At 44.7% G+C, this 27,278-nt stretch overlaps 1 protein-coding gene across 1 annotated transcript in view; it reads left to right on the top strand.

Annotated features, from left to right (window-relative positions):
- igsf11 (immunoglobulin superfamily member 11) overlaps positions 1 to 27,278 on the top strand; it is an 83,929-nt gene that overhangs the window by 45,159 nt on the left and 11,492 nt on the right. Inside the window, exon 2 of the mRNA XM_035384712.1 lies at positions 21,590 to 21,753. Within this exon, the coding sequence (XP_035240603.1) occupies positions 21,590 to 21,753 (164 nt within the window). The remainder of the gene's footprint in view (positions 1 to 21,589; positions 21,754 to 27,278) is intronic.

Genomic DNA, 27,278 nt, shown 5'->3' with positions numbered 1-27,278 from the left:
TATACAAATTTTAAGCTGCAAGTTAAACATTTTTTGTGATTAACAAATGTGAAATAATGTTAATGTTAAACTGAAACGCTTTCAAGTGAAATCCACAAAAGCAAAGGTAATGTTTTAGATGCAAAGTAAAGTAAAGTCATCTTGGACCAGCTTTATTTGAGCTAATATGCATGTTAATGTGAAATTGTCAGTTTTGAATTCTAATTAAGTGTAAGTTCTTTGTGAGTCACTTGTGGCCACACTTTAAGTTCTTGTTTGCATGTTCTACCTGACATTGTTTAACATTTTAACATTAACAACATTTTCCTAGCATTCAGCCACCAGTGAACATGCTCTATTCCTTTCAAACCCTCTTACTGAACATTGAACGGACAGTGCCTTTAGTAACTGGTTACATCACCTGCTGAATATCTCATTTTACTGCTATAAATTGGATCTAATCAATTAGATCTAATTATATTATCCACCTAAAACCTTTTCCCTCTCAACCCCCCTTATCCTAGAGAGTATCTGGCCTCTTGTGCTTGCTGTTCGGCCTACGCATATACAGTACACCACCATTATCTGTGTACGTCGTGCATTTGTACATTTACAGAGAGGCTTCTATATATTTATAACCCCCATACAGGAGCAAGTAAATATTAATGGGCTTCTCACGATAGGTGTAAAGGTGTCTCATGAAAAGTTGCTTGCGCATCAAATCCTTGGAGATCATCAACACATTATTTGCTAATAAAACATGACTGTACACCACGGGGTCACATCACTGTACACCTTGGGGTCACAGCACTGCAGGGAGCAGGGTCACAACACTGTGCACAGTTTTGTACATTGAGGCAAAAGAAACTGGATGGAAACCATGCGGAGTTATGAAGATGATTTAATTTTAAAAACCCAGCTTCTGTCCTTTAATGTAAATTGTTGCAGAAAATGATTTCAAAGAATGTGAAATTGATATTCTTCACTTGTATGTATATGCCTGAGGGTGATCTGTTTCTTTTAAGCTGCTTACTGAAGAATGGTTAAACTTTCATCTTTTCTTGTCCATTGATGCAGAATTTCACATTCAGCGAGAATTGAAGCAGTAAATGTTGCCCTGTAGTTCTGCATTACCACAGTTCCGAAAGGTATTTTAAAGGACTGCTTTGAATGCCCAGGTCTAACCTACTTTTATGAAAGCTTAATATAGGCTATTTGTGCAAAGGCTTTATATCTACAAATGATATCTCTTTTTCTTAAGCAAGAAAAATATGGTTTGCTCATTAATAGAAATGGCATGTTCCAAAAGCGTATTTATCCAATATCAATATTCAGAAATCTATGAATAACAACACAACTACTTTCCTACCATTGGGACTAGATGGGATTTTACGAAACAGTTTTCGTCTGGAAAAGACAACTTGTTCTTTTGAAAGTGTGGCGGATTTGTTACAATATAATAGCAGTCAGTCAGTACATCTGTGGTGAGGGTCTTTGGCAAACGCGAACTGCATCCCACCCATGCATAGCTGTATCCTTACCTTCAGCGGTTCTGTCAGACACAATAAATAAACCTTTGCCTGAATTCAGAATACAGTGCAATACCGTCTCAGGGTGAGGGTGTGCTGAGCTTTATTTTTCTTCTGTGGTTTCTTTGTTTTGTACTATTTCTTCCTCTTGTACTATTTCTTCTTATTTTTTAAATTGTATTGCTGTTTGTCATTGTGTTTTAGTTATTTTCCCTTCTACACAGGGCACACTTGTGAGAGACCTCGGTCTCAAGTGTACCCCCTGTAAAAATAAAGGAATGATGATGAGTTCTTCCCAAAAGCAGCTAATCATTGAGGCTTTGGAGAAACACAGATTCTTTCAACAATCTCTCAGGGATACCTGCTGCCTTACCACTGCCCAACCCAGTGGCTCTCAACTTCGGAGGGACCCACTGTGTATGCAGGTTTTCATTCCAACCAGTCGCAATCTCAGAATTTTAACTAGCTTAATTTTTCTTAATTAGGCACATTTCATGTTAGAGGGATTATTTAACCTCTGAAACCACATTATCTCAGAAACAGCTTTAGCTGATGTTGAGAACCACTGCTATAGAGCACTGCTGTATCCTGTACATCTACCCTTTCATCAAACCGCCAATCCCGTTCATCTACCCTTTCATCAAACAGCCTATCCCGTTCATCTTTCTTTTCATCAAACAGCCAATCACGTTCATCTTTCCTTTAATCAAACAGCCAGTCGCGCTGTTGCAGCTCAAGGAATGAGCTGACCCAGGAAAGCCGCAGGTCCTGCTGTGTGGTATTTCTGCATGATCAGAAGCTGCGCTGCACAGCGGGTGCTTTTGTCAGCTGCTTTCTGACAGGCAGCTTCTGATGGGTGCCTGACAGGCACCGGCAGCGATCGCCATGATGGAACAGGGCATCGTTTCCATCCGGACAAGGCGTTACGCCTCCCAGATCCCACACCATAATCGGCGACCGGCGACTGGCCGGGAGAACGTTTTGCCCGATCCATAACCGGCGGGGTGAGAAAGCCCCAGATGGCGCTCTCTTGGCCCGGCTCTGGCGTTACCATGGCACAGCGGCGGCGTCACCCCGCCGAGCCGAGCCAAGAGAAAACCGCTTTCCCTTCTGTGCTTTCTCTTCCTCCGTTTCCAGTGCCCCTGATGGTCCGTTTGTAGGTTAAATCGCCACATTGCCTGTGCGCAAGGACCTCTTCTGACTCGCGAGGGGATGCGACCCTTCTGCAGAACTCGGTCTCGTGTTATCAACTTGCATGCATTTGCAACTATGCATTTGGCCATCACGCTAAACCCATTGCATGTTGTTTCATACTTATGCTTGCAGGCGTGAATGGAACGCTGCATGGGTACTCTCTTTAGACAGCGGGCTGTAAGGTCTCGGAGCTGGGGCTCAGAGAGGCCGTATTTTGTGGTTAATGGGGAGTTCTGCGTGTCACCTGTTACACATAAAGCCCTCCCGTGGTGCGCTGCTGTGACCTCACAGGGACTGCACCAAGTCTGGTGGTTCAGCCTGTGGGTCCCGCAGGGCTATCTTGCTGCTGATGAAGGATCAGCTGACGCCATTATGATGCGTTCCTTACACTGTCTCAGGCTGTTTTGTTCGCACACAGTAACAGACATTTTAAATGCTCTGCGTTATTTTAAATTGAGGTCAAGGCTCACTGCCTTTTCCCTAGCCTTCTGGTATTATCATTATAGTTTAAAGCTTTAGAATATAATTAAGCTGAAAATAAAAATAGTTTAGTGTATGTACAAGTCTGTGTGTGAGAAAAGTTCACAGTAATCTGCATGCATCCTGTGGGGAATAACAGTCTTGTGGTCAGGTTGTCCTTAAGCAGAATAAAAGAAAATACTTAACTCTTTATGTCCACCCCCAACTCCCAGAGAGGGGGGGGGGGTGGCAGAGAGAGAGCCACACAGACAATAAAAGAGAGAGAGTGGCAGGGAAGCAGAGGGAGGGACAGAGGGAGACAAATAGCGAGAGAGTAGAATAGAGAGAAGCAGAGAGACAGGGAGAGAGAGGCTGAGGGAGAGAAAGGGAGGCAGGGAGGCAGAGGGAGAGACAGGAGAGAAAGAGCGATAGAGAAGGAAAGGGAGAGGAGGAGAGAGAGACTCCCGTTGTCAGCGATTGCAACAAAAAAAATGCATTGCGGAGGTTTTACAGCTGTTCTCATGCATCCGGTTGAGTATCCCTGCGCATCTCATATCGCGCGCACGTTTCCAAAGACTATGAGATGATGTAACAGAGGGCAGAGCCTTAATAGTGGGTAAAAGGAGATTATGGTGGATTAACCGCTCTGCCCCTCCCAGAGCACACCATAGTGAGCCGTGCCGTAAACACTGAGGCCAGATGGGGCGGGCTTAATCTGCTTACACTCGCATTAATCATGCGGTTAAGATGCCATCAGTGGTGTGGAGGCTCATGCAGAGAAGAGGAGCGGGCACTCCCAAAACTTCCCCAAAGCTGAGGGAGAGGGACGGGCCGAGACTGGGCCTGCAAATTACCCTGGCATCCACGCTCGCATCTGCAGTCACACACCTCATCTCTCCTGGTGATCACACATAGCCTCGTACAGAACCAAGTAAGTGCTGATACACAGCAATTTAGGATAGATGATCTTAGATACTATCATACCTATGCTTACGTATTTAAATACACTGTACAAAGGACCTGTTGGGATGAAGTTTGCTCACCTGCTGCTACAGGCATGAGTGCTACTAAGTGGTCTCGCCTCCCAGCCTCTGTACTGGGGAGCACCTGTGGAGCTTCACCATTCATTCAGGGGCCGATGCTCACATGCGTACCAAATATAGTCGATTCAACATGAGAGGCACTTTGGTCATAGCGTGGTGCCCCTTTCATTTCCTCAGTGTAATGTCTGTGCTTCAGCATCTCCGTGTGTTTCGATGGAAAAATTCACTGCCGGTGACACGGTTGGGAAGAACTCAATAATTTATGCGTGTGCGATTCGTCAATCAAACATGCCTGCGCGTTCCCGCCTCCGAAGGCTATGCAGTCATTTCAGAGTCCCCTGCTGCTGAAACAATATCAGAAATCCCTAGGGAGTGAACTAGCCTTTCAATGTCACGACACAATAACGTGATAGTTAAACCACAACAGACAATATCTTCCTTGTGCTAAAACAGCGATGCGTTCTTTGTTCCAAGGGCAGCGTGTCGGCCGCACGCGCTCAGCTCCTAAATTTAGAGGGAGTCTCGCTGCAGATGTGGCGCTGGCAGAACCGAACACAGTGAACGAAAGAACTGCTGAAACAAAAACGGGTCAGGCAGCAGAGACCGTGCCAGATGTGTTTACTCACATGAATATTCAAACTGCAGGTCCGACTCTGCGCAGAAATAACGACTGATTTATTTATTAGCAGAATTTAAATGTGTGCACACACCACTGAACAAAACAACTGGATAAGAACACATTTCAATTCCAGAATGATTACAATACTGTTGTATTTTTTAAGAAAAACTACAGGCTTCAAGCTCTGTTGAACATGCCCAGTAGTGCATCGAATGTGCTATCTTAGTGTTGCATTGCACTGCAATGCTTTATCCAAATGACATTGTTTATTGCTGTTATTTAAAAAAAAAAAATTATGTTTATTTTCATGACATTTTTATTACCTTACCATATATGTGTAAGTTACTGTGTGACAGTTGCAGAATTCTATATAACATTATAATAAGGATCTGTTCCAAGAGCATTCACAGTGTGGTACAATGTGAAGTAAGTGTGGGACAAATTTTATCTTGTCATCAAAGCTGCACTCTTCAAAGAGGAAATGACACGCTTCCTCTTCCATAGGGAGAAGGCCCGATGCATTCTGGGTCATGCATTTTGTGTTACATTATATGGCCTTGGTCTTGATGGGAAATGACTTTGTTTCCTGTACAAAACTGCCTTGATCCAATCATTACAAATGGCTGTTCTCCTCTATCTTAACACATCTTTACACTGACACAGCCTGACAAGTTCAAATGAATTCCGCTGCAAGAATAATGCAGCAAGTCTTTTAAACGATGGAGCGTCAAGCTTTCAACAGCAAATGAGTCTTTATGAATAATACAACAGGCACTATGAAACCCAACAATAACCTTACACGAGATATATATCCTTCAGCATTCCACCGTAAATCTGCCATGCAGTGGATTTAATTCTGTGCGTTGATTTATTTACCTGTGTGTTATAAAGACGATCGTTTATTTTCCATCACTCAGTGACATGGCCGCTCTGAATAGCCATTTTGGTGGAAGATTTATTTCAGGGGGTTGTGGTGTCGTATCATTGGAGATTATATTTGTAGGCCATCTGCGTAGGCTGTTAGTGCCTCTAGCTCTGCGTGCACTGGACTCCTCCTGCCCTCTTACCTGGTGTCCTAACATCACAGCTGGGCTGTGGAACAGAACTGGAGCGTATCCAGTGAGCACGGTTCCTTAATTACTCCCTCTGCTCAACTCGTTCCTCCTTACAGATACGTGTATAATTATATTATCAATCTTTCACACAAGCTGGAAGCAGAAAGCCCACACACACACACACACACACACACACACACACGGTAGCTCTTTTCGTGCCTCGTCTTTGGGTGATCACCTGCATCTCATCTTCATTTTTTATCGCTATCCGGTGAATTTGTCTCTTGTTCAGTAACGGACTGTCCGTTTCTCCCTTTCCCTCAACATGCTCCTGAACCTTTAATGTACCCCGGTCCTTCCCACCTGCATTTCATTTTTGTTTTTCACTACATACCAGTCTTACGATCCTGTCAGTCAGCTCTGTCAATATAGATGTAGTCCCTGTGACGATTGTAATCTTCCACATCAGTTTGTCTGTAATTAGTGTTAGCTAGAATATTCTGCACATGCAGCATATGTGTGTCACTACCTGATTCAGACATTTAGAAAACGTGTGATTAGGCAAACATGCATCAATTGTTCTTTAAACTAATTAAATAATTTTATACTTTTATTAGGTCGTTAACAGGCAGGATTACAAAATAGCTTGCACATACTCTGCTCCTTAACTTCAGGTCACCCGACCCTTGGGACACACTGTCTGTCCGTCTCTCCCTCAGGACACACTTTCTGCCCCTCAGGAGGACACACTGTCTGTCCTTCTGTCCACTGCTGTTCTGCTCAACTGCGCCTGTATTTCATCTTCCAAAAAAATGTTTGTCTTTTCCCTTTAATCATCTCGGAATGCCAGCAGCAGGTCCACTGTGGGCGGCAGACCCAACCAGTCTCTGGTTGAGGAGTCCAAGTGCAGTTTCACCATGAGACACTGCAAACTGCTAGCAGCTCCTGCGTTATGTACACTGCAAGCAGTTTCTGTGTTATGCACACTGCAAGCAGTTTCTGTGTTATGCAATGGATTTCTGATCACCCCTTCTTTTTTCTCTTTCATCCACACCAACACTTTGGACAGACTGCCGTGCTTGTATTACTTCTTTATTTTACTTGACTGCAGCACGTCTGTATTCTGGACTTGTTAGTAGAGGTAACCTCTCTCTTCCGGAACAAATGCGGTGCTTGTTTCTGCTGGCGTTCCTTCTGCTTTCTCCTGGCTTCCTCAGTTTTACCGTGCAACACCTTTTCTTGGCTCCAGTTGTCTGCCACTGCGTTCTCCGTTTTGCTTCAGCTATTCTTTGCATGCTGTCCGCCTGCTGTTTCTGCAGAGTGCAGCTGAAATACCTTCACTCTTTAAATAATAGGCTACTTAAGCTTTCTCTTTGACCAAATGTCTCATTCGCTAATTGTAAATTTGTATGATGTAGCCTAACTGCATTCAAATGTGTTTGTATAATGCAGTCCTTTTTTCATCAGTGTGAAAGAATATCAATAGTGCAATGAGTACTTGGATGCCATCTGACACTTTTGTTATATTACTGTAGCTATAGCACATGTTTTTTTTATTATTATTATTACAAAAATCACTTTGGCACATAATGGGATCTTCTGAGGAGGTTAAAATGGTGTGAGCATGTATTCTGAGTCATGTGCTCTCAATGGGCTTCATATCAGACAGAAATAGTCTGCCTTGTGTGGATGTTAATTAGAGAATGAATGTGTTTATTTTGGGCGGTGCAAGGGAGGGAAGGGGGAATGGCACAGCCAATGGAAGTGGGCGAAGCCAACGAGGCTAACATCGCAGGCTGCGGTGAGCCCGCCTCTCTCTCTTCGCGGGTCTGAGAAGGTTGCGGTTCTGCGTGACTACGCACGCAATTATCGCTTAATTTTCGAGTGTGACAGCGCGTGGAGCTCGGAACACACGGGCGCCCGTGCGATTCTGTCTGAGCTCGACTGTCTCACCTCGCAGCCGCACGAACCCACGTCTCTCCTCGCTTGGTCTTACGACCTGCAGTTTACTTCGCTTTTACTGTTCATAATGCATTCTTTCTCCTCTGCGTGTTGTATAGCCTACTATTTCTGTTTTTCATTTACTCGCATATATTCAAGTGGTGGATTTTTAAAAATGTAATGTAAATAAATATGATAATCATATATCCATTGTGTAAGCTGAAGTGTTATAGTTTGTAGAAATAGAGTTTAGCCCAGTTGTTGAAATAAAGATTTTAAGTTCAAGTTCAAGTTTAAGTTCAGGTGCAGCATAAGATGCAGTCTAATTTCAGGTGCAGTCTAAGATGCAGAATAAAGTGCAGCCTAAGACACAGTCTAAGATGCAGTTTAAGGTCAAGAGCAGTCTAAGATGTAGTCTAATTTCAGATTCAATCCTAAAATGCGGTCTAAGTTCAGGCACAGTCTGAGATCCAGTCAAAGTTCAGGTGCAGTCTAAAATGCTTTCTGAGATGCCTGCTTGCATTGGGGTTTGCCTGCTAGAGATTCTAATGCCTAAGGATTTATATGAGGAAGATTATTGTTTCAGTTTACAGACTATGAAAGCTGAAGACTTAGAAACAAGTGTTTGCTGTTAATTTAATAGATAAGGCTAATAACATTTGCCTTTAATCGATATATTTTCTTTACACAAATTTACTCATTCCATCTATGTGAATGCTCTCCTCTTTTAACAACATATTGTCAGTAAGAATAACATTTTTCAGGGTTAATGATACTCCGGTGTGTTCCACCCCTCTCCTCTCTGTTCCGTCCCCAGCTGTCAGTCAGGGCCAGCCCGCCATGCGCTGCCGCGCTGCTGCGCGGGCGTCGTCTCTAGCGGACGAGCGTGTCGCCGCAGAACCCCGCTAGGCGATCTCTGTCTCTGTCGCTCCTGCGCGCTGATTGACAGGTGCTGAGAAAATATTCACCGCCACCTCACAAGCAGGAAGGCTGGGGCTCTTCGCGAATGCCCGGCTCTTCAAATGACTAACGGATTATTTAACGGCACACACACACCGGGGGCACGGTTTTTCAGAGATGGTGTTGGTGTGTGTGTGTGTTTTTTGGTCAGGGAGGGGAGGAGAAGGGGAGATTTTCCTTGCCACTGTTGCCTTGGGCTTGCTCCTGTGGGGGTTTAGGCCAGGGTTGTCTGTAAAGCGTATTGTGACACCTGCTGTAAAATACGCTATACAAATAAAATTTGATGGTTGAAGGGCTATAGTAGATCTTACAGCGACTGAAAAATCATCCTCCTTTTCAGCTGTGGCGCCGAGCGGCGTTTATGGATACGGCCTCCGAGGAGATGAGCACATTTTGGAAGCGGAGCGGAGGCTTTACCGCTCTCAGAGTCTCCCTTCCCCCAGCCCTGGTGCGCAGTCGAGCAGAACCTTTCCCCGTTTTTCTCTCTTCTTTCCGTTTTGCGGAGGAGGAGGAGGAGGAGAGCCATATGGCTTTGCCAAGGGCCCATGAACAGATGCGCGCTGCATAGGGGGACACAACCTTGTGCTCGCCTCTTATCTGTGCTGGAAAGGTCACCCACAGACAAGCTGGTTACTCTCACAATGCAGCCTCTGACATCCAACCGCAAGAACACAAATCCCTCTGTACCAGTACACCACTCTCTTCCTAAGGTTTTTCTAAATAAATATATTCTGTAATTATATAAATATATTCTGTTTTTCTAAATAAATATATTCTATATATTTTATAATTATATATATATACACATACACACATACTTACGTATTTATACAAACACACATGCACACGTATATCAATGCCATTGCACCATGCATTGCCAGACCTTCCAGTGAAATGACTGCAGTGGAGAGATTACCCTTGTGAGATGAAACAAGCTAATGGTATGTTTGGAGGCAAGTGGTTACGCAACACCCAGAAGTTATATGAGCCCATACTAAATAATGATTGAACCCAGACCGCAGATTCATTTTTTAATAGTTTTTTATCCTTTTTTTAATTTTTAATTTACGATGATGAGGGCTGGTCTTATAGTGTGGGCTATGTGCATTTTTGCACCATGATGAGAGAAAGTACTTTCTGGAAAATTTTCAATATTATGCCTTAAGCTGAAAGTACAGATTCAGCATGTCCACGTACCTTTTTATAGAATTTCTGCTGAGTAGCTAGGTGGGCAGGGGCTGATGGGTGGGGAGGAAGCTAAATCTCAGTTAAATCTCAGTAAAATAGAATGCAAATGTTTGGCATCATGCAGTATTCATAAGAATCTTCTTTGACACCTGCTAGCTCAGCACTTGGCCTGCAGATCACAGAAGAGACAAAAAAAAAACTTCATGGTCACCGCTGAAATCTCTCCACGTGGTTTGCTTTTTGTTTAATCAAATGGCACTAATCTAGCAATAATGTACATTTTCCAAATTAGGATGTGTGTACAGTGTGGAATGAAATATAGGTATTAGGTGGGTTCCCTCAAAAATGCGAGAGTGGCTTCTTCACCAAACTTAGCGGCTGCATCTCTGTGTCTCACATGTTGGCAGTTTTCCCTTAGTGTCAGGATGATCAGTAGAATAAAAACAGGGTAAATTATTGAGGGATTCTGAGGTTGCTGAGATTACAATGTCGACAACTTCACCTGGTTGTCAGGGTGAAGGGCAAAGGAAGTCTAAATTCTCGATTATTGTAAGAGAGGAGCTGGTTTATCTGAACTAATAAGGAAATGTACACAAGAGAGCCACTGTTTTTAAACATGCATCCATCAAACCTTAATTGGAAAAGACATTTTTGAAGCATCATAATGTTTTGACAAAAATAAAATCTGGCCATCATGAGTGTGATTTCAGAATGATAAGTGATAAAGTCTCTAAAGAATGATAAAGTCTCTGAAGCTCATTTTAATCCAACTGCACACTACTTAAATATCTTCGTAATTAATTAATGAAAATGTGGTCATATCTGCCACCCACCAGAAGTGGTGTTTTCATTTTTATTTTATGAAGAATAACCTTTATGACATGCTAATATATAAGTGAAATGGCTCAGATGATAATACTGGTGACCATGTTAGCACTGAAAGAAAGCCCTGGTAACAGACGTGTAATATTGTTTTCATCAGACTCTGCTCCTACAGAAGCATTGGTGCAATTTGCATGAATAGTCTCTGGGGTCTAATAGAATATGTGGCACATCAGCATCATAATTATTATGGTTCACAAAGGCCAAAATCTTTAAAACGACTGCTGGGGCTGATTAGAACGTCTCGCTCTTGGGCTGGTTGTTCACTAATCCATTAGATGCACGCAGGTCTTTCTTTCTTAAACAAACTGTTTTAGGTTTATTTCTGCAATTTCCAGTGACTTTGGTCAGTTCCAGCCTAATTTAAATTGTGATTCTCGGGCTATTTGATATCGTTTTTCAAAGAAGGACTACAGCCAAGTAATGAATGAATTATGAGCAGGATAAAAAAAGGAAATCTCGTGAGGCCTTGCCTACCCCTGGGACACAGTACACACGCAGTGGCACACAGCGAGGGCCTGTAGATGCAGGCTTGTCCTTGTCCACCCCAGACCCTCTGATCACTTCTGGATGTTTGCCCCTAATTAGCACAGGAATGCAGCAGGGAGAAGCTCACAGAAGCAGGGAGAAGCTCACAGAAGCAGGGAGAAGCTTGCAGAAGCAGGGAGAAGCTCACAGAAGCAGGGAGAAGCTCACAGAAACAGGGAGAAGCTCACAGAAGCAGGGAGAAGCTCACAGAAGCAGGGTGAAGCTCACAGAAGCAGGGAGAAGCTCATAGAAGCAGGGAGAAGCTCACAGAAGCAGGGAGAAGCTCACAGAAACAGGGAGAAGCTCACAGAAGCAGGGAGAAGCTCACAGCGACAGGGAGAAGCTCACAGAAACAGGGAGAAGCTCACAGAAGCAGGGAGAAGCTCACAGAAACAGGGAGAAGCTCACAGAAGCAGGGAGAAGCTCACAGAAGCAGGGAGAAGCTCACAGAAACAGGGAGAAGCTCACAGAAGCAGGGAAAAGCTCACAGAAGCAGGGAGAAGCTCACAGAAGCAGGGAGAAGCTCATAGAAGCAGGGAGAAGCTCACAGAAGCAGGGAGAAGCTCACAGCTACAGGGAGATGCTCATAGAAACAGGGAGAAGCACACAGAAGCAGGGAGAAGCTCACAGAAGCAGGGAGAAGCTAGCAGAAGCAGGGAGAAGCTCACAGAAGCAGGGAGAAGCTCACAGCGACAGGGAGAAGCTCACAGAAGCAGGGAGAAGCTCACAGCGACAGGGAGAAGCTCGCAGAAGCAGGGAGAAGCTCACAGCGACAGGGAGAAGCTCACAGAAGCAGGGTGAAGCTCACAGAAGCAGGGAGAAGCTCACAGCTACAGGGAGAAGCTCACAGAAGCAGGGAGAAGCTCACAGAAGCAGGGAGAAGCTCATAGAAGCAGGGAGAAGCCCACAGAAACAGGGAGAAGCCCACAGAAACAGGGAGAAGCTCACAGAAACAGAGAGAAGCTCACAGAAGCAGGGAGAAGCTCACAGAAGCAGGGAGAAGCTCACAGAAACAGGAAGAAGCTCACAGAAGCAGGGAGAAGCTCACAGAAGCAGGGAGAAGCTCACAGAAGCAGGGAGAAGCTCACAAAAGCAGGGAGAGGCTCACAGAAACAGGGAGAAGCTCACAGCGACAGGGAGAAGCTCACAGAAGCAGGGTGAAGCTCACAGAAGCAGGGAGAAGCTCACAGCTACAGGGAGAAGCTCATAGAAGCAGGGAGAAGCTCACAGAAGCAGGGAGAAGCTCACAGCTACAGGGAGATGCTCATAGAAACAGGGAGAAGCACACAGAAGCAGGGAGAAGCTCACAGAAGCAGGGAGAAGCTCGCAGAAGCAGGGAGAAGCTCACAGAAGCAGGGAGAAGCTCACAGCGACAGGGAGAAGCTCACAGAAGCAGGGAGAAGCTCACAGCGACAGGGAGAAGCTCGCAGAAGCAGGGAGAAGCTCACAGCGACAGGGAGAAGCTCACAGAAGCAGGGTGAAGCTCACAGAAGCAAGGAGAAGCTCACAGAAGCAGGGTGAAGCTCACAGAAGCAGGGAGAAGCTCACAGAAGCAGGGTGAAGCTCACAGCCACAGGGAGAAGCTCACAGAAGCAGGGAGAAGCTCACAGAAACAGGGAGAAGCTCACAGAAGCAGGGAGAAGCTCACAAAAGCAGGGAGAGGCTCACAGAAACAGGGAAAAGCTCACAGAAGCAGGGAGAAGCTCACAGAAGCAGGGTGACGCTCACAGCGACAGGGAGAAGCTCACAGAAGCAGGGTGAAGCTCACAGAAGCAGAGAGAAGATCACAGCTACAGGGAGAAGCTCACAGAAGCAGGGAGAAGCTCACAGAAACAGGGAGAAGCTCACAGAAGCAGGGAGAAGCTCGCAGAAGCAGGGAGAAGCTCACAGAAACTTAAAAGTTTAGTAAATCAGGCTGTACGTGTGTGACAAACACCCAGGTTGTGTTTTATGTAGTTTAGACTGAATCCCTACTATTTAATAAAGATAGTATTTCTACATTGCATGCTTTCTCCCCCCTCCCCCTGCAGTCACTCGCCCCAGCCCCCTCCCCCGCCAGCCGGGATTCCTCTGCTTTCTGACATGTCCGATTTAAAATGCTCATCCTAAAGTCAGAGGCGTCTTTGTTACTGGTGGTTGTAGCACAGAGCTGGGGGTCCGATTAAGGCCGCCGGTGAGACCGTGATGATTGCAGGCTCCAGAAAAGTAGCTGGGCGATTTACCTGCAGGTGGGAATAGCGGAGGGAAAGGCTGTAAGGGAGAGCGGCAGTGGTGGAGGTCTCTGCTTGGCCATTATGCACAGGGAAATTACTTTGCACTAAGAAAGTAGATCAAGGCACAGGTCTAGGGAAACAAAATGCAAGTTGACTGGTGCATTAAGGGAAATCCGGAGTCGATCAAGCGTTTGCACACTAAGCCTTGCAATAAAAAGGCCAACAGCGTCGCTCCGTTAGCTCATAATAGCATCCTCAAATCTGTAATTAAGACTCCCACATCAATATCTGGTTGCATAATTGAATTAAATACAGTATGTTAATGACACTTTTATTTAAAGTGTTGGGTGGATGCTAAATATGAAGCACAAATGATAAAAGATGGCAGAATCCTGGACAGGCACATTATTAGGAAAGGTACTGGCATATCTGCTCCCCTGATAAAAATAGATATAGTTATGAAGAGCTCCATGCAATATAGCGCCTGCTAAAAATAGGGCTATGTGGGGAACAAGACAGCTAAGGGTAGGGAGAATGAGAGTGGTGTACCTTCAGAGCAACTGATGAGGGTCAGTTTGGGAGCTTTGAGAACACTGCAGCGACAGCCAATTGCATCCCTCTGGTCGTTGGGCATGAAGTGCAGAGCAGGCCTTTCAAACGTTTGTCACTTCACTTTTCCTCTCCTGCCTTGGCTCTCACGCTCCAGTGGCCCTGCTTGTGAAAGAGCTGGCCCTGCTCTACTCTGGACCTCCATCGCTCCTCTCGCCAGCACCTCCTTCACTCACACTGGGGTGGAGGATCTCTCTGTTGAAAGCACAGGCTGGCTTGTCACCACTGAGGTGCGGGGTCTTCAGACACACTAGTCTAGTGCTTCGGGTTGGCTGTGGTTCCAAGACGTGGCCCGGCATCAGGCCCAGAGCTCAGGCATCTGGCCCCCGCCTTTAGGGGTTAATCCCGCCGTGCAGATCCAGTGGCCTACTTTACGTTTACGCTCATACGCAGCGTGGCATGCTGCGTTTTACTCGGGAGTGCTGGGAAAGGCCATTTCCCCCTAGAGTATCCAGAAAGCTTTCAGACACCGGGCCCACCCCCATATTTACCCTCGCTAAAAAGCTCCGCTGATGACAGCCCATATTTGTGCAAAACGCAGCTAGCAACAGTGACAAGGGCCCTGTCGCTCCAGAAGCCATGTTTGGTCAAAGCCATCGCACACTTTTATTTATTCATTGGCACTGGGTGCTTTGGAGCGCCAGCACAAAGCTGCAAATCGCTCTATCAGTTGCTCTCTCTCTCTTTGATACAGATCAGACTGTTTAGTGCTGGGGGAGAAGGTTCCCTAGGTGATGCAGGGAAGTGCGGTGGGAGGGGGGGGGGGCGATTAAGCGGGGACAGCTCTGTGAAAAGTTCTGGCAGGCAGCTGACATCATCCGGTGACCCGCTGAATCCCCCAGCCAATGAGCGTGCTCAGCAGATGCAGACAAGGCCTTTTGTTTGTGTGGGGGGAGGGGTTAGCCGCCTTGTTTATCTGTAAAATATTAATTACTGCTTCCCATTTGGTCTCTGTGGCATCTCTGAACTGTGGCAGTCTGGTCCCCACTCTCTTATAATCATGTGAGAAGTGCCAGACACAAAACAACCTTTGTGAGTGTTCCTGTTTTCTGTGCTCTAAATTTGGGTAGTACAGTACATTACTGAGAACACAGTCCAAATGTTAAAATATTTCTTTTTTGTGTTATAAAGCTCTCTTTTTTCAAATGTCAGGGATTCTGTGCTGAACATAAACTGGTGCTCACATCAAAGAAGGGAGGATCAGAAGGGTGGGCTTTACGTTGGAGGGGGGCTGTGTTCACAAAAAAAAACCAACAAAAAAATGAGTTCAAAGAGATTGTTTACGGTCTGCCAGTGTGCACCTGCCTTACTGCATCCACCTGAGTTTCAACCATGGGGGGGGGGGGGGGGGGGGGGGGTGGCATCATGGCTCATCCATTTACACAGATGAAATCCCCCCCCCCCCCGCCTGCTCAATATGCAGTGTTGTGATGCCCCAGAGCACTGGAAACCAAGCCATGAATAATACCATGTTTGTTCAGAACCATGAGGCTTCTGTGTAGCTGCACTGCTTTCTCTGGGCTAGCCTAAGCTGGGCGCAGGTTTTGCTGTGGTTCTGACCCGTTGGGATATGTGCGGGTCGGGCCGACAGACGGAGCATCTACTCCTATTCTTTTCCACAGGTCTTACTTCCCCACCCAAGGTGATGTAACACAGTTACAGCATGGCTGCTGTAAATGGAATTACGTGGCAGCATTCATGCAGTGCTATCCCTTTATGTGCAGAGGGAATTTACGCTTACTGTATAAATACTAATGGAAAATCCAGAATGAACAAGCTTATTGAAAACTTCCAGTGCAGGTAATTAATCATTGAAAATAAGCTAGACCTCAGTCCCTGTCCCACCCTCCCCCCCCCCCCCAACAGTGTACTGTAATATTGGTTTTATGTTGAGCGTGAAATTGCAACGCTTCCGCAGACAGCTGTCACCCACTCCAGCTGTGATGTTAATCCGTGGTACACTACAGGAGTTAACCACCAGCCCCAGTGATCAGTGGAAAGTGCCATCTCCACAAAGGAGATTATTGCTAATACAGTATTGATCCATCTGTCAGACACAATGCTGAGCTGGCCTTTACTGTATGTCCACTGCACATTTTCACATGCCTGTTGTCTGGGATTTGGGTGGGGGGGGGGGGGAGGGGGGCGGTGGGGAGGGCATTAAATAGGGAGACGGCTTTGTCCTTTTACAGAGTCATCTGAAAAGGATTATTCCTGCCACCTAGGAAAGCGCTGGAGTGGCTGTGGGATTGGTAGATGGTTGTATAGGCTTTGGGGAAGGCCAGCAACTGCAGTATAGGGCTGCTGTTAAATTAAACCAGTGACCTCTCCTTACTTTAAATCTCCTACCCCCCTACCTGCATCTTATATTCCATGGCACCTAGTACTGGGGGTACCCAAAGTACTTCTCCTCAAGGGGTGCCTTTCAGTAGCCTAGAGTTTCTTCCTGGGGTGGTGATATAAAGTGGTAGCCTATATAGTACTGCCAATCTTCTCCTGGAGATCAGTTCGAGGTAAAGGATCGGCATCATATGGGATCTGGCATTGACCTTTTGGAAGTCAATACATTGCAGAGACCCAATTTTACTCAGAAACCAGGACCAGGGGATTGGATTGCTCTAATCACTCGGTGATGGTTCAGTGGCTCCCAGATCACTCATAGTCTGTATCTCGGACCTCAGGGAAGGCTCAATGACCCTATTATACCATTGGAATTGGAACAGGACTGGGTATCAAATGCCTGTCAGAGAGCTTGCTGCTTGTCCCCTATGGTGTGACTCTGCTCTTTCTGAGGTGTGGGTGGCCAAGGATGCTGGTCTACTGTATTTGCTTCATCTTTTTCCTCCACCTTTTTGACTAAGAATGTAAAATTCAGCTTTCTCGTGATCCTTCCAGTCATTCAGTAGATTGATATGATCAACCTGAGTCTCCTTGCCTTGCCTTCCTGGCCTTACAGTAACAGGACCGATTCTTCTGGCGTCCGGGATCAACTGGATGGTGAAAGCAGAACACTTTGACCAGGGTCGAACTCCTTGTGGCCAGTGTACCAATAACACCTCTGCAGGTTCTCCATAGCTCTCACCAGCACCTTTTTGGAGCACTTTTGACCCCACCTTGTTCCCACTGAAGGGGAACCCTTGCCTTGTCAGCTGGTCAATTCCAACCTCATGGCACGCAAACAGGATGAAGGGCAGCCATTTGTCCCTGTCCTCTTCGATACGAACCTACACTGAATAGGCTGCTTTTTAGGGTTTTTCTGAAGTGCTCCTTAAGTCCATCAGCCTCTGGATGACTGCGGGTAGTTTAATTTGAAGGCTTCATTTGATTTTGAAGGTGAAATTCATACTCTGATATGTCAGATGACTAATACATGTTGGTATTCTGTGCTGCCGAAGTGGGTGCCAAAAACAGGCAGGGCGGTGAGCGGCACTCTGTCGGCCTTCCAAATCGTTCTGGTCTTCTGGCACTCTGGCCATGTCTGGCAGTATTTTTGTACGTCCATATACATATTTGGCCAAAATAACTTTGAACTAACCTTTCCACATGCCTGAATGACCTGCTCATGGGATATTATGAGCAATATGTAGTACTTATTGTCTACATGTTGCACACAGTCTGTTTTTCACAGTTCTTCTTGAAATGTATTGAGTGTGTGTGGAAATCTCGTTTTACACCATGTGGTATGCGAGGTTCTGTGTGAAAGCTTCATTTTTTTCAGTATCGACCTTTACAAACTGTGAAGCATGGTTCAGTAGTCAATGAAATAAAAATATTCTCTGTGTTACCTTCAAACACAACTTACAAAACAAGATACATATAAAAAAATTTCATTCTAAGCTGAAAATGTAAGCTGGACAAAATTTATGGACCTGTGATGTGCTTCTGGGGTCGTCGTACCTATCTACGAACGGCTACCACACCAATGATTAGAAATAGCCGAAGTGTGAAGAAATATTCAGTATCTACATGTAATTTGATCGCAACATTGGTGACCTTCTGCATCCTGGAATGCTTCATAATTGAAGCTTCTGACTTCACTAATTAGCGTCTGACGTTATAGAGCTCCAAACACATTGTACTCTGGTAGTGATACACTGCATCATTCCCTCAAAACCTTGTCAGACTTTACATTTCCATTTTGTTTGTATTGTTTTCCTTTAACTTTGAATGTCTTCCATTTCAACATTGTTCAGAATTTGCTTTATTTACGATCACCACAGTAATTCAGTAAATAATCAACAGAAAAACTGGTGGTTCCTTGTGGTCAGCTGATGCCACATTGTTCTGAGGAGCTGATCCAGCAGTAGCTAGGATGTCTAACAGCATGCTAGCGCTTGCTTAGCTAAGCCACAAGCCAAATTCCCATTCAAACTGGGGCAATACCACTAATGCACAAATGGTACTTTTTTAATCACCGAGTGGTGAAATGATGCCATTGGTATTGCCTTGTTTTAAGCCACTTATTCTATGAGAGAATTACTTCTGTGTTTGAGAATTACTACCATTTAAACAGATGCTAGACTTGGGCTAAATGGTTTCAAACAGCATGAATGCACTGTAAATCTGCTGATTTACAATAGGAGCTATTTTGGGATAGACGGTGATATATCGCTCTGTGGGTGTTCTGGCTCCTGGCCTTTGATACAGTGTGCTGTCACATGCAGACAGAAACCAGCTGGACTAATTACAATATGTAACAGTTTGAAATGGCCGATCATGCTTTGTCATCAAAAAAAAAGTCATTTTTTAAGCTAAAAAAAGCCATGGATTTCCTACAGCGATATATTAGCATGGGGATTCTAAAGGTTGAAAAGTATTTCAAAAATAAATTTTATTTATTATTTACTAGGAGCTGAAAACTTGTCCATAAGTGCAGTTTGTGCGCAGTGTGTTAGTGACATACGTTGAAATTAGTTCAGCGTAGTAGAGCACGTAGGTTTAAATAATGCATGATGACAAATTAAGTGTGCATTACTGCTGAGCTGTCATTTTCTGCTGTAACTTGGGCAGCAAGAACATGTTCCTGTGTTCAAATGAGAACAGATTTTTATTTATAATTTTTCTTACTTCATCGCCTGACACTGGCCATCAAACTTCCTTTTTCAGCCAAGCAATCCTTTTATTTCAAACGAGTCACGTACCAGTTGTGCAATCCTGCTGCCTACATCACATTAAAGATGAAAACCTAGCCTGCTTTTTTTTTTAGCTATATGCGACGTGCTCGAACAGCAAAACGTGTTCCATAAAGTGCTCAGCTGGTGCTTGAGTGTCACATTTCTCAGACTCAAAATTAAACAATTTGGGTCCCAGACGTCCATCCTGTGAGGGTGGTCTTGAGTTTTCTGCTGGTGTGTTCGCAAGACTTTAAAATGCTGGCTGTTCCTGTTTCTTTCTGCTTTACTCAGAATCTGCAGCAGCAAAAGAACATGAAAATCATCATAATCACCATCACCATAGAATCAACATAACAGTGTTTTTTTTAATGACACTCGTTTTGATTTATCAGTGACGTTTGATTTCCCTTCCGCAGAGCGCTTTTGTCTCAGATGGGCCGAGTTCTAACGTACTTCACGTTAACGTGTTTGTCAGTCTCCGGCCGCTGTGCCGCTAGGACCCGTCGCTCAGACACCGAATGCGTGGGCTTCACCCCCCCGCTCCTTCTCACTCCTCCTGGAGACGTAGCTGGAGGCCCAGCGATCTGCTGGAGGAAGGGAGGCGTAGGATGCGGATTTGGGGAGAACGGGCGGCGTGGTGGCAGCTGGGTACTGGCGTGCTCCTATCTGCGTGGCTCGTTACTGTTATCGCAGCGCACCACGGCAGCCAAGGACTCCAAACATGCACAATTTGTATAATTTAATTACTGGCATTGTGCTCCTTACCAGCTTCAGATAAGATTACTCGCACTGGGCCTTGAGCAAGGATATATTATGTTGGGAGGGCTAACCCAATTTAACCCTTAATGCATTTAGATTGTGCAAAAACAGTAGGGATATGATGACAGCAGGCCGTCATATGCTGCTCTTTGCTGTTCCGTGGCCGCACAGCAGGATGCTAGTTTAGTCTTTCTGCATCGGAGAGGTCCTCTATTTTTAGTGCTTGTATTTCTCACACTTGAATATTTGCAGTCTCCAGGTTGAACATCAGCAGTTTCGCACGTTCAGTTTTGAGCTTCTGTATTCTCTATACCTTTTATTTGCCCTTTTACTTTTCCGAACTAGTTTATTTGCTGGCGCGAGGTTTATGGTCTTCATGCCTTTGAAACATTTTGTTGCTGATGGCAGCATGTTACCGTTTTTGCTCCTGCCCTTAAATAGTACAGATCACATCTATTTCCTCCGCAACCCTCCCCTGACATCCAAACACTCACATTTCATCACTGCTTTTAAAAGAGAGTCTTTTATCTATCTTAATTATATTTGGACTCCTCTTGATTACCAAGATGTTTTTTTTTTTTTTTTTCAAATTTTACCTAGCAACATGCATTCCAGGTAGCAAAATGGAATGCATTTCATGTTATTAGCTTAACTGCCTGATATCAGCTCACAGTGGTACCTATTTGCCAGAATGCGCCCATATCACACAATCATTGTTAGAAACAAGTTAATGCAGCCAATCAACAACAAGCGATTTTTGGCAGAATGTAGCACCAGTGGGGCTGGGAGCCCCACTGGAAACAGAGTGATTTGAGCGATCCCTGTTCAAATTGTTCCGCGTGGCTGACCACCACATAAACGCGTCAGCCCGTTCTGCGGCGCCATTTGGGTTCATAAAAGCATGACGAGAACAAATCCATCCCCACAGTATTCTGCCGAGCCAAGCCATGGAAACAGGTGCACCAACTAAGGGAGGCAGAGGATTTGGGGTGATTTTGAGAGGCATGTGAAATGGTGGATGAAGCCGTCAGAGAGACCCCGGCTTGTGTGTGCCTCTGGCAAGAGAAGGCTTTGGTTCGGAGCCTTTTGAAGAGGAGGGTACACTTATAGATGCAGCCAAATTTCTTCCTGCAATTTCTGTAGAACCAATGGGGATCTGTAGAGTTGGTGGTTTTGTGTCAGACCCTTCTAAAACATCTGCAAGCATGGCCCCAGATTAAGCATGCAAGTGTGTGTGTGTGTGTGTGTGTGTGTGACAGAGATAGAGAGCGAGGCAGAGACAGAGAGAAAGAGAAGGCGAGGAACTCATCACAGTATTACCGATGAAGCGTACAGTCTAACCAACAGTATTTCATGCATCATTAATTATTAGAAACCAACTACTCCTCACAGGCTCATATTTCCTGGATACCATTAAGGAAAGCAGTACTGAAGTAATTATTCATTTTGCATGTTTTTACAGTATTACTCATTTTAGCGCTGGTTGTTAACCAGGCCCATGTTTGTGTGCCCTGTAGGCTTCTCCAGAGCCCTGGAGGTGACAGTGAGTCAGAGCAGTGTCCAGGTGGCCCGGGGCCAGACCGCTCTCTTACCCTGCACCTTCACCACCAGAGCAGCCCTCAACAGCCTCAACATCATCTGGATGGTCACCCCACTGTCCAACGCACACCAGCCTGTTCAGGTACCACACGACCCCAGCATCCTTTCCGTCTGCACCCTACTGCTTCTGTACTCACCTGAGTACTCACCTACACAGTACCTCTCACTAAACCTGTACCTTACACACTACCTCTCACTAAACCTGTACTCTACACTCTACCTCTCACTAAACCTGTTCCCTACACACTACATCAGTAAACCTGTACCCTACGCACTAACTCTCACTAAATTTGTACCCTGCACCTTCAATAAATGTGGATTTGTGTCCTCTCTGTTCACTGTGGAAAAGAGTCGCAGAGCTGCACCTCCCAGCTATTTCTGCTCTGTTTTCTCCTGTGCAGCTGTGAGCTGTGACTCCCTTACCCCCCCCCCCCCCCCCCCCCCCCCCGACACACACACACACACTTTTAACCTGCAGTACAGCGATCTTCTGCACTAATTAACCTCAGTCCATGGTAGGGCTTTATACAGTTACTGTTTACACATACACACACACACGCCAAACACATGCACACACATAGGCACATGTAGTACACAAGCACATGTACACACACGCCTAACACATACACACAGGCACACATAGTACACAAGCTCATGCACATGTACACACATAGGCACACGTAGTACACAAGCGCATGCATGTGCGCACACACATGTGCACACGTGCACACACACATGCACACGTACACATCTACACGTATGCACACACATAGACACATGCACACATAAACGTGCACAAGTACACGCACACAGATACACATGCAAGCACATTCATGCACATGTACACACACGTACACGTGCACACACACAAATATGCAAGCATAAGCAGGCACACACACTGGCGCATGTTCACACAAACCCCCTTTGAAGTACGTCTGCAAGAATATATGGTTTTTACTCCATCCATGTTTTTCCACAGCACAGTTTAGCAAGTTCTGTAATCGTTAAATAAAATTTCCAAACTGTGTTATGTTCTATTACACTTTCGTTGAATTGTAAATAAAAGTCAGGATTACATGCTGACCATTTCTTGGGCTATTTCTTTAAACAGTCAAGGATTGCATAAAACATTTGAGTAAACAGAATGTGTTTAAATTTAGCAGTGAGCTACTGTCCTGTAAATAGTAGTGTAGTCACATGAATGACTAGGCACTCTCTGAATGTGATGGATACTCTATGAATGTGATGGACACTGAATTTGATTGATACTCTGAATGGAATGGAACTAAATGTGATGAGCACTCTGAATGAATGCATAGCTCTCAATTCCCATCTTCTCCTGCTCTCCCATCTTTTGTTCTTGCTCTTTGGTAAATCTACTGTACTGCCTCTTTATTGCAGTATAAATATTATATACTATGCTGTTCCAACAAGAGGTATTGTCTTTCACAGTGACAGTTTACCCTATTTGTGCAGCAAACGTTCCAGACTTAAAGCATTAAAAATCCATCATGGCACTTTTAGGACTTCAGAGCACGCAGTAGATCATTTATAAATATTAAGCTTAACGGTTTACATTACATTACATTACATTACAGGCATTTAGCAGACGCTCTTATCCAGAGCGACGTACAACAAGTGCATCAGTTCAAGATGCAGAGGTGCAGAAAAACACACTAGAGTGAAGTAAAGATCGTAGTGGGCGAGAGGCAGGAATACACCCTGGACATGCCTCATGCACACACCATTCACTCATCATTCTCTCACACACTCATACCTATGGACAATTTAGAGTCTCCAATTTAGCCTACCTACATGTCTTTGGACTGTGGGAGGAAACTGGTGTACCTGGAGGAAACCCACACGGACACGGGAAGAACATGCAAACTCGCAGTGGTCTGTTGACAAGTTAAACATTATCTCAATTAAAGTAGAAAACCGATTATGAATAATTAATAAATAACCAAATGAGATGGGATTTTATGAAATTGTATTATATGCAAGACTGAATCATAGTTGTGTGTACCGAATTCTGCACTAATTTACTGAGTACGAATCTCTGTGGGGGTAGGGCATATTACAAAATGCTAATTTCACATCCTTTAGGAAGTTTATTTTAAGCTAGTTAGTGGAGCCAAAAGTGCTTTTGTGTAGTTTGAGCACGCTGCTGTTCTTATTTAAAATGATTTCACTCTGACAAAAATGGTACAATTATATATTGCAGCTGGCTTTTTGTATTTTTAATTGAATATTTGATTGAGTTCTTTTCGCATGTTGATTTATGGCGGGCGTCTTTCTGGGAAACAAAATGACAGCAGCTGAAAAAACGAAATTAAACGACGCTGTGTCTGCCTTGGCGAATAGCATGCCGTCTTGGCAGTCGCCGTGGCGATGAGCGTGGAGAGATGTAAGGTAAATCCTGGTTGGATGGAAACCAGCGCCATGGAGAGCAGAGATTGGAGTTTAATCCTGTATCTGGTGCTGAAGAGGAGGATGCAGGCGGCCAATGGCAGGCGTATTTAAATTTGAGGTAAACCTCGACGCTGAGCTGACCGCAGGCCTACAGCCTCGCAGGAGGGAGGGAGAAAGAAGCGACCCGCTGCACAGATGGACCCTTTCTAATTACTCTTTTCTCGAGCAGTCATTCAGTAGGCACTTTAATTGTTAGCCGCGGCACACAGAACAGCAGCGGCAATCCCATGACACGTCCTGAACTGGTGACGTCACTGCATTCCTCAAAAATATAGTTCAAGTAAAGGGCAGTCCGTTCAATCAGACTGAATGGGGGAGGGGGATGTATGCATGCCTTGAAAAGCAGGTCAGGCTTAAGTTCAAACATTTGGATGGAATGTTTAAATGCCTACTGATAAATGATTTCGCTTTTCAATATGACTAACACTGATGTTCACCACATCCATTTGTCGCTCTGGATCAGAGCATCTGCTTTGCGATTGTAATCCAGTCACGGACAATATTGTTGAAATTGTTGGAACGGGCTCTGTTTAATTACTATATGGAGGCTTTGTTTCCTTAGTCACTCCCATTTTGGCATCTTCCTGACTTTTAATTAGGAGATACTGTAGCAATGCGTGCATTCAGGAAAGAGGCCGTCATTATTACTTCAAATGTCAGGCAGTAATTAGGCCCCATGTCAATCCACAGAACCACACACTATAATTCAAATAATGCTTTTTGCACAGCGGAAGTCATTTATCTCCCAATACAAAATTAAGTAATTATCATAATCAAATGTATCAACCATGCTTAAAACAGTCTTCACCATAGGAAGCTTTTAGCTTGTGTTAATCTCAGGGAATGTTTACAAGTTGATGCTCAATTTACCATATCCTATTGAGAGTGTTCAGATAAACATTTACGCAAGGAGCATTGATATTTTAATAGAATAAAAACAGACATTTTATTCTTCCCTGGAGAAAGGGTTTGATTTGACGTACTGCATACACATAAATAATAAACAGGAGGATTACAGAGTGGAATGTTTAACACTTTAAAACACGTTTAACACAGTCTTTTTCCTGGGTTTCACATGTAAACAGACCATTCCTTAGTGCATTAACCTTATTCATTCATTCATTCATTCATTCATTCATTTAATCATTCATTCATTTTACAGATTTTCCACCATTTTAGCCAGTTGGTTATTCACCAAATCAGTTCAGGTTTCAGTCTCACTGATCCTACAACCTTTTGGTCAGGAGTGCAATTACTACCCCACAGCTGATGGCACTGTGACATTTACTGTCCAGCTTTAAGATATACGCACACTGCCAGCAGAATCTGTGTGTTTGTTTAGCTCAGGCCCAATCTGTTCGTGTTGGATTTTTCCTCTAATAAAGCCTACTGTGGGAAGCCCCAGGTGAAGTCCCAGGTGTGCGGTAAACAAGCAGCACTGTCACCAGCTGGTGGCGCCCAGCACTTTCAGAAGGAGCCTGTGAGCCCATCTCCGGCATGGGATAGCTGGCATCTTCTGTAAATGGAGTTTGACCTCTGAGACCCCCGCCCCCCCCCTTGGCATTCGGTGGGGGGTGATGAAGGGTTCCAGGCGAGGCCGTCCAGTGTGTACGTGTGTACCGAAGTGTATCGTTTCGTTAGAACATGGAGATTACAGTCAAAGGTCACATAATCCTGCCAGTTCCCTCCACCTGTACAACCCTTTGGGAAATCAGCACCACGCTCTGGAAGGGTAGTCTGTCATTCTCTCTCTCTCTCTCTCTCTCTCTCTCTCTCTCTCTAAAATCCCATTATCTCTCTAAGAAATCATTCTGGAAGTGCGTGTAACTGAGGTTGTGTTATTCTGCTCCTTACGGACAACATTTCATGATTCCGCTCGGCTGACGATTTGGGAGAGCTGACTAGCGGGATCAGATGCACGGGAGGGGGCCGGGTAAAGTGATAGCGTTTGAAATCGCATCGCTGCTGACGGGCTTGCCCGTTCAACCGCGCCAAAGAGGACAAAGTGTGCCACGCACACGGGGAAATCACGAAATTGCGCTTCACGTGCGGTTAAACACCGCTGCAAATGGGACTGCGTGTCGGCCGGCTCTGGCGAAGCTGTTCGCTCGAGTGTTTGGACATCACCGCTGCACGTGCTTTTAGCGGTCCAACCATGCATGCAGGGTAGACAGGCTAGGTAGATTCAAATGTGTAATTGTGGTTGGTTTGATAAGGGTTCAAAAAGAAAAAAAGTTTCAAAAGGACCACATTCTCTCCGGTTTGATAGCTAAAATTTCCTCACCCGTCAAATCAATAGAAGCATGCATTGTGGAAAGCTCTCTTTCCTGCCAGTGTGGCGGTTTGTGTGTTTTTGTGCCATAGAAGACAGATACTCCTGTTATATTCACCGCCAGGCACTTGGAGCATCATCTTTAATCTGCAGTGACAAGAGTTTAGAAGATTATCTGTTATTGCTCATATTCCAATGAAATGCAATAAAAGTTTATCATTGGTGTTGATCAAATGGTTGCTCCATTATCTATACCACAGTGAATATATTGGAGTATTGATGTATGTTCTTATATATATTTTAATAAGGATGTATTCTAAAATCCTACTTTTTTATGGTATTGGAATAATATGACAGCACCATTTTATGTGAATCATATAACTTGTTGTAAGAATGGCAGTGATATAATAAACACCCAGTACACTGGTAGTGTAATTGTGTTCGCAGTAGGCATTGCTGTTCAATCTTTTTGTCCACTCTGTGATTCATGTAGTTTGTTTTTATGCAACATCCCCCTCTTGTGGCTGTTGCTCTGTAGTACACAATGACAAATAATACTTTTTAGAATCTAGCTGTCACCATCACACATTAACGGTTATCTCCGTATGTCTAATACCAATTAAATATACATACCTGGTCTTTGCCTCCCCCTTCCCCCAATAATATGTTTATTTTAATGAAATACAGTGCTATTATGATTTATCTGGCATGAAAGGGTATAGTTATGCTTACTACACCAAATGGCCAAGCATTGCTAACTCAGAACTGCATTGCATTGTGCGTACAATTACAGACTAATTTCAATTACCTAGCAGTGGTAGCATTAGCTGTTTCCTAAGATTTTTATGATTTCAAAGATACTG

The sequence above is a fragment of the Anguilla anguilla genome, chromosome 12 (assembly GCF_013347855.1).
Source record: "Anguilla anguilla isolate fAngAng1 chromosome 12, fAngAng1.pri, whole genome shotgun sequence".
Taxonomy (NCBI): domain Eukaryota; kingdom Metazoa; phylum Chordata; class Actinopteri; order Anguilliformes; family Anguillidae; genus Anguilla; species Anguilla anguilla.
This window is presented reverse-complemented; position numbering and strand designations above follow the sequence as displayed.